This window comes from Zeugodacus cucurbitae, chromosome 3 (genome assembly GCF_028554725.1).
Source record: "Zeugodacus cucurbitae isolate PBARC_wt_2022May chromosome 3, idZeuCucr1.2, whole genome shotgun sequence".
NCBI classification, from domain to species: domain Eukaryota; kingdom Metazoa; phylum Arthropoda; class Insecta; order Diptera; family Tephritidae; genus Zeugodacus; species Zeugodacus cucurbitae.
Genome location: NC_071668.1, coordinates 73,153,508 through 73,170,063, shown reverse-complemented (window position 1 = coordinate 73,170,063; position 16,556 = coordinate 73,153,508). Strand labels below are relative to the sequence as shown.

At 40.1% G+C, this 16,556-nt stretch overlaps 3 protein-coding genes across 3 annotated transcripts; 2 read left to right on the top strand and 1 right to left on the bottom strand.

The window, feature by feature from the left end:
- Nucleotides 1–214: 214 nt before the first annotated feature.
- LOC105215919 (dnaJ homolog subfamily C member 28) lies at nt 215–1,814 on the top strand. The gene is made up of 2 exons (XM_011190110.3): nt 215–604; nt 666–1,814. Exons 1-2 carry the CDS (start codon nt 500–502, stop codon nt 1,641–1,643), a joined length of 1,083 nt encoding a protein of 360 aa, XP_011188412.2. The 5' UTR covers nt 215–499; the 3' UTR covers nt 1,644–1,814.
- On the bottom strand, nt 1,784–15,599 carry LOC105215918 (trifunctional purine biosynthetic protein adenosine-3). Its single transcript, XM_011190109.3, has 9 exons — nt 14,671–15,599; nt 6,737–6,984; nt 5,516–6,165; nt 5,213–5,435; nt 4,917–5,088; nt 4,342–4,852; nt 3,467–4,285; nt 2,301–3,409; nt 1,784–2,233 (listed from the first exon to the last, which is right to left on the bottom strand). Exons 1-9 carry the CDS (start codon nt 14,863–14,865, stop codon nt 2,054–2,056), a joined length of 4,107 nt encoding a protein of 1,368 aa, XP_011188411.2. The 5' UTR covers nt 14,866–15,599; the 3' UTR covers nt 1,784–2,053.
- Nucleotides 10,112–11,857, top strand: LOC105215917 (pupal cuticle protein 27). Its single transcript, XM_011190108.3, has 2 exons — nt 10,112–10,763; nt 10,902–11,857. The coding sequence occupies exons 1-2, from the start codon at nt 10,752–10,754 to the stop codon at nt 11,571–11,573; spliced, it is 684 nt and encodes a 227-aa protein (XP_011188410.2). The 5' UTR covers nt 10,112–10,751; the 3' UTR covers nt 11,574–11,857.
- Nucleotides 15,600–16,556: the final 957 nt, after the last annotated feature.

The window sequence follows — 16,556 nt, the reverse complement described above, 5'->3', positions numbered from 1 at the left end:
TTATAAATTATGCTGGGTTATTTATATTTAACCACAATTTATATGTTATAAGTTTTTAAAAATTAAAAAATACCAATATTTTTATTTTAATTGCTTTAAATGACATATTATTGTTAAAATACATAATTATATTAAATAACACAATATTTTGCTAAATATTTGCGGTTTTTTAAATTAACCCCGTGGCAGCTTATTGCCAATCAGCTGATTTTGTTTTGATTGCGGCAAATATAACGATGGAAGACACTTAAATAACAACAAATGCTTGGAACATAAGTACTTCTTAGAAAAATCATTTGAAAAAAATCCAATCGAGATATATTAACACAGGAATTGTGATATTTTTTTCAAAAATAAGCTCTAGTAACTGTAAGTAATAATTACTTGCCGAATCCGGATCCATTACGCTACCGCAGAACCAGCTGTCAAGGGAATTGACCCGTGAGTAATTTTCTCGGTTACCACTTGCTTTCCTAACTGGCGCAATTCCTGTGCTAAAATGTTGCTAAGAGGAGGACAATATACACTACTATCAAGCTTATGTTGGCGCACAGCTGCTTCACAGTTTAGAGGAATGCATATAAAGCGTGCAGAATTATACAAGGTAACTGAATCCACTATTTTATAACACTAATATATTCATACTTACCTTTTTTGGAACACAGAAATGCTTTCGTATTTTGGGTGTTAATGAAGCAGCCGACCAGAATACTGTACGCAATGCTTACATTGATCTGGTAAAGCGTGTACACCCCGATTCTGGTCTACCAGAAGCAAGTGCTGAACGTTTTCAGGAAGTCGACGAAGCTTTCAAAATATTGCAAGAAAAGTTTGCCAAAAATCGACGTAATATATTCGAAGATGAAGAAGAGGAAGTATTCGATATAAAACATACAGCTCCACAACATCGTCAATATCTCAGCTATGACGGCGTTGGCTTAGGTAATCCTTTTCAGCGACAAAAACAATACCAGCAAATTAAAGCTATGAAAGCGCAAGAACGTGTGCTCAGTCATCGTATTGAAAAATCACAAGCCGGTGAACAGACAATTATGAAAAAGGGCACTTTTTACAAGAATCACGCCATCAAAACGAAATACGGCTTTGATCGTATTTGTGAGGATCTCATACAGGAGGCTATGGCGAAGGGTGATTTCGATAATTTGAAATGTGCGGGCAAACCTTTAAGTAGCGCGCAAACACAAAATCCTTATTTAGACTTTACAACGCACAAATTGAATAAAATACTGCTGGATAACGGTTTTACACCTGAATGGATAACACTACAACGCGATATACGTGAAGCAGTGGAAAGGCTAAAAAATGAACTGCGTGCAGAGCGTGCCTACTTTGGTGACTATCCGTTTGATGAAGAAGAGACGCGTGCTTGGCAAGCAGTACTGCAACGTTATAACGATGATATTAAAGATATAAACAAAAATATAGATAAATACAATCTAATTGTACCAATACTGCAAAATCAGCTATTTCGCTTAAATATCGGTAAATTATCAGAGCAAGTGATTAGTGACCCAGCAGCACTGAAGCACTTTAAAAAACAAAAGGAACCGTCGAGCGAAACACCGAGTGCAAGTAATGCGCCTAAAAACGACATACTTTCGTTTTTTGGTTCACTTTTTTGAATAATTTAATGAAAAACTTTAATTTGTATTTGTTGATAGTTGACATAACTTTTTTGTGTCTATATGTGATTTTAGGCCGCTGCAGGCTAACGTGATACGTTAATATTGTTTAAATATTATAAATAAATTATATAGAAGAGTTTTTCTTAAATAAATTTTATTTAACCTATTTTTTACAAGTTTTTTAAACTTTATTATACATACTACATTCTATTTGTTTTATAAATGCTATTATTGTTTTTTCATTTTGTTGTTATACATATGTATGTATAGAAAGATATTACGGATTTCAATGTGTTAAGAGCAGTGTGTTACAGTTGATATTTTGTATTTTGAAGTAGATTATGGCCATAAAGACTGCATGCTGTTTCCCCCCGAAAAATTATTACTGAAAATTACAAAAGAAAAAATCAGGTAAAAAGCACTTTACCATCCGCACCCAGTTTGACGGATTCGGTGGCCAATAGACGCAACGCTTTGGGGAAAGCAAAATGCTCCGCTACATGTATGCGATTTGACAAAGTTTCTGCGGTATCATTCGGCAGTATCGGCACGCTAGCTTGTACAATAATGCCACCGGTATCAACACCCTAAAATATGTAAAAATAATAATTCATAAATATGAAGTTAATAATAGTTATTTGCAGTCACGCCTACCTCATCTACAAAGTGCACCGTACAGCCGGACTCTTTATCGCCCGCATCAAGCGCCTTCTGTTGTACTTTCAAACCAGGATGTTTGGGCAACAATGACGGATGTATATTCACCAAGCGTCCTTTCCACTGGCGCACAAACTGCTCACTCAACACACGCATAAATCCAGCCAAACACACCAGATCCACATTGTGCTCCACCAATTTCTTACTCACTTCCGCATCAAAGTCCTCGCGTTTTGCAAACTCCTTATGTGAGACCACCTCCGCGGGTATACCAGCATTTTTCGCGCGCTCCAGACCTAACACATCCGCTTTATTCGATATTACCAAGACGATGTCGGCATGCACACCTTGTGCGCTATCGCGAGAGGCGTCGATGAGCGCTTGCAGATTACTGCCAGTGCCAGAGATCAGCACCGCAACACGTTTGCGTGGCTTATTTTGCAATTTCTGCGCGCGCTGCAAGCAACTTTGGAATTTCTCCACTACAACCTGTGGCGCATCAGCTTTGGCGCGTTTCTGCACCACGCCTACGCGTGTCGCGCGCTCACGATACTGTAATTCAGCCAACACGGACTGCTCATATTTCGGTGCAACCACTAAGATCACGCCCAGTCCACAGTTGTAGGTGCGTTGCATTTCCTGAGGCGCTACATTACCCTGCGCAGCAAGCCAACCAAAGACGGGTGGTAGATTCCACTGTGTGGCATCCAGTTGCACAGCTAAGTTTTTAGGCAGTACGCGTGGTATATTCTCAGTCAGTCCACCACCAGTAATATGTGCCAAGGCCTTGATATGACCCTGTTGTATGAGTGGCAGCAGTGCCTTGACATAAATGCGTGTTGGTGTAAGGAATTCCTCCCCGAATGTGTGATTACTGAAAGGGGCTTTGTCTGCAAATGTAACGCCAGCTTGTTTCATGATGGCATGCACAAGACTGAAGCCATTACTGTGCACACCAGAGGACGGTAGTCCAATGAGTATATCGCCAGCACGAATTTCCTCAGTGCGTGGCAATAGGCGACTGTATTCTGCAATGCCAAGTGAGAAACCGGCAAGATCGTACACATCCGATGGATAAAGCAGCGGCACCTCAGTAATGTGTGTCTCTAAAGCGTAAAAGAAATGTAATTTCCACTAGATACATCTTCACTACTTGTACTCACCTACTAAACTGCTGCCTGCTTGTGCCGCACCCTCAATCACACCGCCAGTTATGGTAGTCGCCGTCTCTTCCACCAAATCACCGCACGCATAATAACTCGAAAAAGTCAGTGGTTCAGCACCATTGCACAATATGTCATTGACGCACATCGCCACCAAGTCAATGCCAACCGTGCCATTGCGTTCGGTTTGTTGTGCAATCTTAATTTTGGTGCCCACACCATCAGTGCCCAGCACCAAGACGGGGTCCTTGTATGTCTGTGGTACGCCCGTTAAACGTCTGCCCAATTTTGTGGTGACAGTTTCATTGCGCTGTTGTGTCAAAGCGCCATCACACAGCTCCAAAGCTAAGTCACGTTCATGCGGCTCATCCAGTGTGCGCGTACTCCTTTCGGTTAGACCGCCAAAACGTTCGGCGATTTTCTCCACACCTTCTACGAAGTTACGCACCTCAATTTGATGTTTTTGATGGCACGACTGTCTTTTACGTTTCAACACACCGAACACTTTAGCGCCGGCGCCAAGCAGACGCTTCCAAACGTTGCAATTCTTTGGCACAACCAAAACCAGTCCAATACCACAGTTCAGATTGTCCAAAAGTGTTTGTGGACTCAAGCGTAGCTTGCCCACTAACCAGCCATAAATTGCTGGGATTTTGAGATCACCAAAGTCCAGCGATATCTCATGATCTGGCGGTATAATGCGCTGTACGTCTGGCAGCAAACCGGTGGTTATATGTGAAATAGCTTTGACATCGCATTCGCGTAGAAGAGCGAGTACTTCTTTCACGTAGATTCGGGAGGGTTCACAGAGCTGTTGACCTAAACAAAGCACCAGCACTAAGCATTAATCGTTTAAGAGTGTTTTAATATTTTACCTAGCGTTTTTGTCTCATCGCCGAACTCGCACTTGACGGTCAAATCGATATCGGCCACCTCAAGCTGTTTTAACAGCGCGTGGAAGCCTGCACAATGCAGTCCATTCGCTGGCAACGATATCAGTAAATCTCCCTCTTCGTATTGCTGGAATTTCGGCAATTCCTTGCTAGCCTCAAGTATGCCCACGCTATAGCCGGCGATATCGTATTTACCCACCTCATAGACCGAGGGCATTTCAGCAGTTTCACCACCCAAGAGCGCACAACCGGCCACACGACAGCCGTCGGAAATACCCTTGACTATTTGTGCAGCCACCGGCACTTGTAGCTTACCACAAGCTATGTAGTCCAAGAATGCAACTGGTTCAGCGCCAGACTCTAGCACATCATTGGCGCACATAGCGAGCAGATCATAGCCGATGCTTTCGTACATTTCATGTTCGAGCGCCAGTTTTATCTTGGTGCCCACACCATTTATGGCCTCACAGATCACAGGATTTTTATAATTCAGCTGAGTTGGGAAAATATTGGAAATTGTATAGCTTTTCAAAATAGCTAGAAGATTTGTTGCTCACCTCATTCAAGCGAAATAGGCCACCGAAGCCACCCAAACCTCCCACAACACCGGCTCTTTGCGTGCCACGCGACAACGGTTTTATGCGTTGTACCAGATCATCGCCCGCATCTATGTCAACACCACTATCCTTGTAGGAGAGCGCTTTGGGTGTTGGAACGTACGTCTTTAGCCTGGCAAGTAATTGAAACACCATTAGTTTGATTTTGTAAAAGTATGTTTCGTACAAAAGATTTATTAAATTTGACATTTATAAGTGTGTATGTATGTTTGGAATATGTTAGACCGAATAATTACATTTTGAATGCTTTCTCCGCAATATCGGTACGAAATTGTGCGCCTGCACCCGAGAATGTGATGCCTTGACATATTTTGGTGGCATCAGCCGCTGCTTCACGTAAATCCTGACGCAGCGCTACCGCTATCAGTACACGTCCACCATTGGTAAGATACTGTCCCGCCTTATTGACTGCTACGCCGCTATGGAAGATCAGTTCATTGGCAGTATTTGGTGGTAAACCTGATTTGGTGAGAAATCCAAAAGAAAAAAGAGAAAAAATAATAATTTCATAATTCGAAACCACTACAACGAATAATCACCTTCGATAACGCAACCCTTTGTCGAGGTCTCCGGATAGCCAGCACTGGCCATGACCACACCAACGGCACTTACATCCTCACGCCACTGTAGCTGTACTTCCTTCAGCCGATTCTCGCAGCAAGCGCTCATTACAGCATACAAATCAGTCTCAAGTAATGGCAATATGACTTGCGTTTCCGGATCACCAAAGCGGCAATTGAACTCCAACACCTTAGGACCATCAGCGGTCAACATTAGACCCGCATAAAGTACACCACAATAGTGTATACCCTCCTGACGTAAAGCGTCTACGGCTTTCTGCAGTATAGCTCTATTAATACGTTCCAAATCGGAGGGTGGTATTAATGGACAGGGGCAATAGGCGCCCATGCCGCCAGTATTTGGGCCCTCATCACCTTCGCGCAAACGTTTGTGATCCTGTGCGGGCAACATCGCCTGCGCATGTTGCGTATCGACAAATGCGAGTACGGATACTTCCTCGCCAACGAGTAATTCTTCGATGACTACCGTTTCGCCTGCATTACCATACTTGCGTTGACCCAATATCTCATCGACCGCCTGACAGGCTTCAACGGTGTCTGCCGCTACTACGACACCTTTGCCGGCGGCCAGACCGGCAGCTTTAACGACGAGTGCCTTGTAGGGGGCGCTAAAATTACAGGAGATAATGAAGGGTTACTTGAATTAAAGGGGTCGAAAAATGAAATGTATGAAGAGGCTATAGGCCACGTCATCTTAACTATCCTTTGATAGTTGAGAAGTATATAAATATTATTTTCGGGTTTAAAGGCTTTTGGTCTTTGGATGTATAATTAATAGATTCGAGGTAGTGACAATAACTGCCAAAAGGAGAGATGGGTGGCGCGCTGTTGTGGACTCGGCTATAGCCGCGTAAGCGGTTTCTACGCCAGTCAAGAAGAGGAAGTTACAATACCAAGCTATAGCTCTCCTCGACTGCAAATAATCTTTTAAAATGTATGTTAGAACTCAATTAAGATACTGGGATCCCTCAGGCATTATTTTCCGGTCATTCAATAAACCAATTATATCATAGAATTTTGAATAGCTTGTCTTAATTCAAGAAATTTAGAATATAAACTAAATAAGAGAGAGATTTATTAAAATTTCCTTACTCTGAAAGAATCACTACAAACTTAATACGTTAAGTCGCTAAACTTTTCAAACTGCGCTCAATACGTCCTAAGTAATTCTCCACTCACCTATTTATGAACTCCTTTGCCTTGTTAACATCGGTAAACGACTCGTAACGTGCAGTCGGAATACTATGCCGCAGCATAAAGTCCTTAGCCCACTTTTTGTCCGACTCAATTTGAGCGCCCTTCTTATTGGGACCGAAACAACGTACGCCAGCCTTGTTGAGCGCATCACCGAGCCCATTGGCTAATGGATCTTCGGGGCCAACAATAACCAAATCTATAGATTGTTTCTTGCACCAGCTGGCGATACCCTGAAAAGGAAAGGGACATTTAGATTTAATACATTTGAAGAGAGAGAGTAGAAATATGAATTAACATAACGGTAATCAAATTGTGCGTGTCTGTGAACCATTTCATTTTACAATTGCCCGCCAAGGTCAAGTGCGTGGCGTTTCCATCAGTTTTACTTTTTAGTGAGAAAAATTATTTATGGCAAAGGTCAATCAACTACTTCCTACGAACTATCTACATAGACGCCAACAATGCGCTTAATAAAAAAATAATAATAATAAATAATATACAAAATGCTAATTTTAGTGAGTAGTTTTGACTAATGTTTGTGAGCACTTTTTCTGACACCTCTAAAGCAACAACAACTAAAATTTATGCGGCGAAAATTTGTGAATTTCATTTAAATCTGTTGACTGATTTATTTCCCAGTTGTGTTATTAACCCACGCTTAAGAGTATATGCTTTTATCTTTATTTAGAACTAGTTGAAATTAATGTTTGAAAAGTAAAATCTTACCAGCAAAAGAGACAAAACAACAGCTAATAAATATTATATTTTAAAGCTTTGGATTGAAATCTACCATTATAGCATAATCTATTGCTTTCTTTTCTTCGCCTTTTCTCATATATTATTCCAATTTGCTATAGAAGAAATGTTTTCCAACATTTAAAGACTTGGCAGAAAATAATATAAACATTCCAGACAAATATGGGTAAGCAGAGAAATAAATTATAAAAGTTTTTAGTGTATAAAATAAAAAAAATATTGCTATTAAAAATTAAAAAAAATAACAAATATAAATAAAAAGTGAAAATTAAAAAAAAAAAATAAAAAGTGCTGATTAAAGAAATTTGACTTCTAATTTAAGGATACCATCGTTGTCAGTTATGAAAGAATCTGGTTTTATTGTATATTTCAATTCGGTCCACATATTCGCATTTAGTCTTCCAGAATAGTTAAATTCATTTATTATAGTATATGGAAGCTGGAAAAATTCCTATATTAACCGATATATGTATAATACATATGCGGTATAATGTCCACCGGAGTTGACGTGACATTTTCAGTGGAGAATAAGTAGGGGATGCAAACAGATCTCTACAAATATTTTGTTGGATCAATGTGCACACAAATGTCCAAGATCGATATAAAACGATTTAATCGATTTAATCGACCAGTGCTTGACTCTAGAGACATTCCCGCAAATGTCGAGAATTCGTCTCAAAAAGTGACATTTTCAGTGGAGAATAAGTGTGGTATACAAACAGATCTCTACAAAATTTTATTAGGTTAATGTTGACACAAATGTCCAAGATCGATCTAAAACGATTTAATCGACCAGTGCTTGTCCCTAGAGACATCTATTGGAAAACGGCGGAAGCAAAGTTGTAGACCTAATATAAGAAAATCATATCCTACGAATTTTTATAGAATATCAGGGACATTTACTGATATTTTCGGTAATATACTATCAACTAGCTATGAAGTCCTCATTTTCGATATCTGGGACCCTAAAACGTATTGTTCGGATATTTTCACTGGTGGTTAATTTAGATATTGTAAAGTGAACGAATCAGATGGACATCCAAATTGTGTTATGAGGATAGGATAACCATGCCGGTGAACCAAATTCCCCAAACTATAGCAGATTTATGGTCCTCAAAACATAGACAACGGCGAATACCGCAGACGATGGAACGATGAGCTGTACGAGTTATACGACGACATTGACATAGTTCAGCGAATAAAAAGACAGCGGCTACGCTGTCTAGGTCATGTTGTCCGAATGAACGAAAACACTCCAGCTCTGAAAGTGTTCGATGCAGTACCCGCCGGAGGAAGCCGAGGAAGGGGAATGTTTCCACTCCGTTGGAAGAACCAAGTAGAGCGACCTGGTTAAACTTGGGATCTCCAAACTGGCGCCGAACTGTGAAGGAGAGAGAGAAGTGGCGCACTATCGTCGATTCGGCTATAACCGGCTAAACGGTTGCAACGCCAATCACATACATAGCATTGGGATGCCAGGGTAATGTTACGAATAGAGTTTCTTTGGAAATGGTCGTGTAGTTTTTGGGATACGGTTTTTGACTCATGAATAGGCAAAGCCACGCCCATTTCATTTTCATTTTATATACAAATTTAAGTGTAGCCCTTCTGTACCATCTTTACCGTGAAATTTAAGGTTTCTGGTGTTTTCCTTACTGAATTAAAGTAGGTGTGATTATAACCCGATTTTCTTCATTTTTAGACTGTATAAAGAAGGAAGAGAGTTTGGTTGATATAGCTTTAGTAGTCTACGAGATATGCACAAAATTTAGTAGGGGGCCAGGCCCACTTTTCCTCAAAAAATGTGCATCAAATGGAATCTACTGATCACCCTGATCACTTTGATATATATAACTCTATATGTAACTCTTTTAGTTTTAGGTGTTACAAACCATTTTACTCTCTTTGCAAGAGTATAAAAATTCATAGACATATTCGAAAGAAAGTTATACCACAATTGAAGCCTTTGAGTTCTCCAAACAAAATGAGGATATTTTAACGGAAAATATGATGGATTTTCCAACAACATTTCATGATCAAGGTCTGTCAGAATGCAAAGAAAATTTCATATTTTTTTTTTTTAATTTTTGATTTAGTCTCGGTTGAGGTTTGAACCTACTAATACTGACGAAATGGAAATCCATCAGAAACTACATCGCTCGAGTATGAAGAAAAGAATAATTGGACTTCAATTGTCTTACATATTTAAATACGTTTCGAAATAGAGAAACGGAAGCCTTGTCTAAATAGAATCGTTTAGGTGTTATAGACCAAAATTATATCGGAAATAACCTAGTAAAACCGTTGTTTAAGAAACCAAAATTTTCTAGTAATAAAATTACTTAACGAAAAACCTTCGAGAACATACAATCTAGAATCTTTTCCTACTGGGATATCTATAAAACTAAATAATTATAACATGATTATATAATATCTTGGGAAAACAAAACAAAATCTGTGACGTTAACTGACATTGACTTAGTTTATAGAGCGAAAATGAAGAAGAACAGCGCGAACAACAACACACCACACACACACCAAATCATCAACGCCAAAACTGACAACAACATGACAACTTCCGAAATAGGCTAATTTCATTTAGACGCAGATGGACAAGACCAGTGCAGAATGACATACCTATCGGGCATAAATCAACAACATCGAAAAAGTATGTTGTGCATTGTTTTTCAGCGGACGCTCACACCCCGCAAGACGAACGATCTTGTGAACTGATGAAGTTGTTAGATGCTAAAGCGCTGATGCTGACTGATGATACAAGCTGCCAAATATTTAACTGCTGCATTATATGCAAATTCCAAGCTCGCACTTATTATTGCTGCGTGTAAAGCAAATCTCAAAATAGTTTTTCCATGCAAAACGCGGCGATTGAGCGCTAGTTAGACGTACTCTAAATTAGTCAGTTAGTTTGTGGTACAAAACAAAAAGTGAAGCGCTGTCTCAGCGCGAACGCTGTACCCACGCGGTCAATTCTTGTTATTGGTGCGACTCGTCAAAAAGCCAGCCAACCAGCCAGCCAGCCATCGAGAAGAATGTTTTAATTTATTAAAGCTGTTAATGTACGGAAAAAGACAACAACCAACAGTTCGGTGCTACTAAAATGGTAATGTGATGGACTGACCCAAGTTGATCGATATAAAAAGCTACGGAGGTCGTTTAAGAGCAACAGTTACACTTTTGACTTGGTGGTTGACGCAGCATACGGTTTAACAGTGCATAAAAAATGAAGCTCTCTGTAAGGAAAACCCAATTTTATAAAAAAGAAAAAAAATCAATTTGATAATAAAAATATTTTAGAAAGTGTTTAAAAACAAAAATTTCGCAAAAATTTCACCTTTCTCCTGCTTTTGCATTATTCAATTCTATTTCATAGTGTTTTTTAATGATCGGCATTTTGGCTGCGGTCGGGCAGGCACGTAGTGACAAATATTTCGGCGGGAAATACCACGCACCAGCAGCAACAAGAGCAACAACACGCCAACAAACAACAACCAGCAAAACAAACAACCCACAACGGCAGACAAGCAGCGATTACAAACGTCCCAATAGCATTGGCGGCGGCCGTGGCAGTGATGCTGGGCCAAAAGTGCCGATCTTGCGTAATGATCAAGAGATGAAAAAGGATGGCAGCTATCACTATCAATACGAAACGGGCAATGGCATTAGCGGCATGGAGCAGGGCACCGCTGGTGTAGCGGTGAAGGGCGCTTCCAGCTATGTCTCCCCCGAAGGTGTTGAAATCAAGCTATCTTACACAGCGGATGAGACTGGCTATCATCCGGTGGGCGATCACATACCCAAGACACCGGACTATGTGTTCCGCGCACTCGAATATATACGCACACACCCCTTCAAGGTGATCAAGGCTAGCGATTTGCGCCCACGACTCTCCACTGTGATTGCGCCACCTTTGCAGACGCCCAGCAATCCGCGCAATCTCAACTACAAGTCGAGCAGCTTCAATAGCAAGAGCAAAAGCGCTACGTCGAAGAGTCAGAGTCAACGCAATGCTAGACGCAATAATAATTTAAGACGCCGCTTTTGAAGTGTGTCTATTTTACGTCTACTGTAAAGTGGTTCACACTCTGATCTAGCCTAGATAAGTTGAAAATGTATTCTAATTTATTTATAAAGAATTTAATGAATTCTCCATGCACATTACTGAGCTGACGGGCTGACGGACCGACGCACTCATTCATAATTAATTATATTCGCACAAACACTTTACTGTTATATATATGTATATGTATAAATAATGCAAATCGGATAAAAAGAACTCTTCAACATTTTTTCTAAAGGGAGTTTGAATATCCAAGTGACTTTGTTAACGATATATATTAGTTCCAAACTATTAGTTCCTAGAGTATGTCGCCAACTAGGATAATCGGAAATCAGAGAAGAAAAAACGTTGAAGAAACAAGAGCTTTAAAGTTTAATCTTCAATATTTCAGAGATCGTTGAAATCAGAGAAGGTAACTGTTTTCTAGAACAACTATCTTCCTAACCGGATCTAGTCTCCTTCACAAATAAGTACAGAATTGATATTACAATTTGTTAGCGGTATCATGGATCATGTTATTCGGATTTCCTAACCGGATCTAGTCTCCTTCACAAATAAGTACAGAATTGATATTACAATTTGTTAGCGGTATCATGGATCATGTTATTCGGATTTTCGGACATTTTTCTGACTCTTTAAAGAATAAATGGGCTCATTATTTCTTCTTTGTCAAAACAAAAATGAGGGAACGGATAGAATTAACTAGAGACAGAGGCCCAATATTCAACAGATCCTCTAGTGTGTATTTATGTTTCTCAAAGCATCCAAAATTACACTCAAGACCCTTGAAAACTAGTGTCAAGCATAACACATTCTTCAAACTGTTCTTCACATTTCTGCAACAATGAAGCACCAACAGTATTTAGTTGGGTTGACAACACTTTACAGGAAATTCCCCCATTTTGCCTACAACCACTCAATTTAACCGTTATCGCAAATTTTTTGCATTTGTCAGCGATAACTAAACACATTCATTTTGTTCACTTAGACAACTTGTAAAAGATTGTTCTCAAAAAGTTCAACGTTATCGCTAGAACTTTGCATTGAGATTTAGACTCTATAATCAGGCTCTTAAATGTAGTTACTATCTACTGGCACATGCCGCCACAACATTGCCAAATCATTAACTGTAAAGTGTGTGTGTGTGTATGATATTTTAAAAATATATTTGAAATATATTCATTTGAAAACCTATAAATAGGAAAGTGAAGACGTGCTCATTGCAGTTTATATTATATTTATAGAGTACCCGATTACAATTGAGTACCACAAAGCAGATTAAGCTGAACACTTTTTTACAGTAACTAAATTAATGTAAGGTTTTCAGTTAACTACTGAAGCACAGTACTCTCATATAGTCGTGACTTATCTTAAGCTGTTTGAACTCGTTTTTGAGTCGAAGAAAACTCGAATTCAATTGGAGTCGGTGTCTGTGAAAGCCAATTAAGGGTGAGTACTTGCTTAGTAAATCCTTCGGTATCTAAACCCACTTGTTAGTCCGAAGTTCATATTCCTAGGCTAGTACAATCAGTTCCAAGAGTTCGGACATACATGTGAAGTTGTGCAGAGAAGCGAAAGCACAAAGAAGGGAAGGACAAAGGTAAAACTCTTCAAAGCGAAATACTTTATTTGAAAGTAGGTAGATGTAATTAAGTAGTTGGATTACTAAAACTAGAAGTACTAATTCAGTGTGGTGGAACCTATTGGGAACGCATGCGTGAAGTCTAATCTGTACGCCAATTATATAAGAGTCTAAGAAGTAAACTCTGATATGAGTTTTATTTGGAAAGGGTTAATCCTATTGATCTCTTGGTCTCGCTCAAGCTTAGACGACGTAGTAAGCTGCAGTATACGGCATTGAAGCTTGCAGGAACATATCTAAATTAGACTAACACTGTGCTGCTATCGATTTCTTCTTCTTCTTAACTTGCATTGACGACGCTTAAGCATTTATATTCGAGTTAACAACAGCACGCCATTGGTTTTTCTATTCACGTCAGTTGGTCATACTAAGTGAAGCCAGATCCTTCTCCACCAGGTCTATCCAACCGAGTGGAGGTCTTCCTAATACTCTGCTTCCCCGGCGGGTATTGTATGGTATACGCTCAGAGCTGGTGTATTCTCATCCATCCGAACTGCATGACCTAGCTAGTATATCCGCTGTTCTTTGGTTCGCTGATTTATTTCAATGTCGCTGTATATCGCGTTTAGCTTATCGTTCCATCGAATGCGGTATTCGTCATCGCCAATGCGTAAAGGACCCAGTAATTATGGTCCTTCATCTCGAAAACTCTTAAGGTGGACTAATATGTTGTTGTCGTTCAGGCCTCCGCACCATATAGCAGAACGGAACCCGGTTCTGTCGTTCCCACGACAGTCGGTTCTACGTAACCGGAACGGACCCGGATTTTTATCCGGCCAAGGACTGTCAAATCGGCAGCATTCCTCAAAATTATTTGGGGAATGTTTTATGCCGCTACAACAACAACAACAACAACGGAACCCGGTCCCTTTAATTTGACCCTGTCGTAACAGCATATTGACTGGACCTACCGTTAGATGACCTCGACGACAACTAGACTTAAACTTTCCGTTTCAACAGGGCTGGATAATCGTGGAAGCAACAACGACGGGAATTATGAGGGACTTTGTTCGTCGAGAGCGGGCTATCGTGCTATCTACACTTATATCGGAAGAATCAGGCGATATCGATTAATAAAAAAAGGGATCGAGTTTCTGATACAATAACAATAAAATCTATACACAAGAAGCTAACGAGCTTGCGAATTTCACGGGAACATAATATTCGCGCACTTTGTAGACACTTGGTTTCCTTTGGCCATCCCTTAAAGAAACACCTTTTATTTCGCCTTTAGAGTACTCTGCAGAAAGTTCCATGTCGTCAAACGCTCTAACTTAGTAATACATATAAAAAGCCGGCAAAAAACCAACTTTGCGCGTCGGCACTCACACACACACAGATAAGAACAAATTAGTTGGCGCTCAACACATGCCAGCCAACATGTGTTCATATTTAATTAGCTACAATTTATATATGTAAGTCCCTTCATGATAAACATACCTGGAAATCTTTTGCGTTTACATCACTCAGGTTGGCGCACTTGGGCACTTGAGCTATGCCATGACTACCGGGCAATGCGTAGATTTTGACCACTTGCTCACTCTGCGCCAGCTTCCAGCAAATCGCGTGCTCGCGTCCACCGCTGCCCACCACCAAGAGCTGCTTGCCGCCGACGAGCGTTGCTTTCGAACTCATCTCGCTGCGCGTTGGTCCAGAACAACTTTTATTCTTAAATTCTTACGTACAACTAACGCAAGCGTGTTTGAGAAAATTAGCGACACTTCCGTTGCGCGTACTTTAATTGAAATTGATTTTCACAGAGCGCCAAACGCGAGACCGACACAATGTCAATGCGAGTGAAATTTGCGCCTTTTTGCTTTACTTTTTAAATAAATCAATAATGTCACTACGCGCTGGGTAAAAGTACTCACGAATACTACTTGTTCGCACTAAGCATGCCGCACAATATTTGTATGTTCATAAATACTAGCGCAACAACTCGTGTACTCATCTGTATCGGTATGGTGATTGCGTGTGTGCTTGACAAAATGTGATCGTCGTTGGTTAGTAGTGATCGTTTGTAGTCGCTCGCCGAGAACCCACGTGTTTCTACAATACTGTATACAGTGTCTGTGTATCACGTTTTTTGTTGCCTTTTGTTGCTTTTTTTATTATATAGGCTCCAAAGTGTTTCTTTTTTCACAAGAAATACGATGCAAGTTAAACAACGTCAAACCTGATACCTGCAGTATTTTGTAGTATATATTTGTAGCGTTATAATCTAGCGTAGCTATAGCCCACAAGTATTTAGTATATGCACAATAGTAGAGTTATATACATGCGTGTATGTGATACAAATTAGAGCGCCACCGAGAACCAGAACCGATGCCAACGGTTGGCAAATGAACACTGAAACTTCTACGTTTCGTCGTCGTAAAGCCACCATATATATGAAAAGGGATGATGATGGAGAAGTGATAATGGATGACTGTAGTAGGTATAGCATGCATGTTGATCGCTTAATAGGCGTGTGTGCGTCGCGCTCGACTGACAAATCGACTGTCGTTTAAGTTAACTTTGTTTTTGCTTTCACTCAAACACAAACAGAAATTTATTATTATTTCGTACATTTCACTGAACTTCGCTGTAACCTCTCCACTTCACTACCGACTACCAGCCGGCTGTACTCAGTCACAGCCCATTGATTGCGTTACGTTGTTGTTTGAACACCGCTCCCCAAGGCCTCAATCACCCGCTCCTGCACAAGTAGTGATCGCCGTTAGGCATTATTTAGACCCGACCAGACCAGACCAACGTAATCAGCTTGTTTGTATTCTAATGTATTCAATTCGGGTATAATTGATAACAACGCCATGTCGCGGTAATCACTAAGCGCAAATGTATTTACAAGCCTTTTAAAAACTCAAATATCAAAATTTTTCATAAGCAGGCATGTAGAAAATCAGACAAATAATATTTATTAGAACAATTCACATTTTGTTATTTGCGCCACCAACCAACCGTGGGGCTTCTTGCTGATCATTTGCGAGCGATCGCAGACGCCACAGCCATTGATATGCCTAAGCCCCTGTATATATACTATGTGTGTGTGTGTTTGCAATGCAACAAAGTAGTTCAAGTGCGCCTACGCGTCTAACAGACAATTTATTTTCCAGCATCAGCACTTCAACAGTGTGTCTGTGACTAGTCAACGCTGACTGTTGTGTTCGAAAGCTAAGTTTGGTTAACTATTATAAATAACTTAAGTCTGATAAACAGTAGACATGCGCACTAATTAAGAGCTTAAAAACTCATTATAAAATAAAACAAAAACAAGCAAAATGGTTGCCAAAAACTTAGTGGGCCCTCCAGGTGGCGCAAAGTAA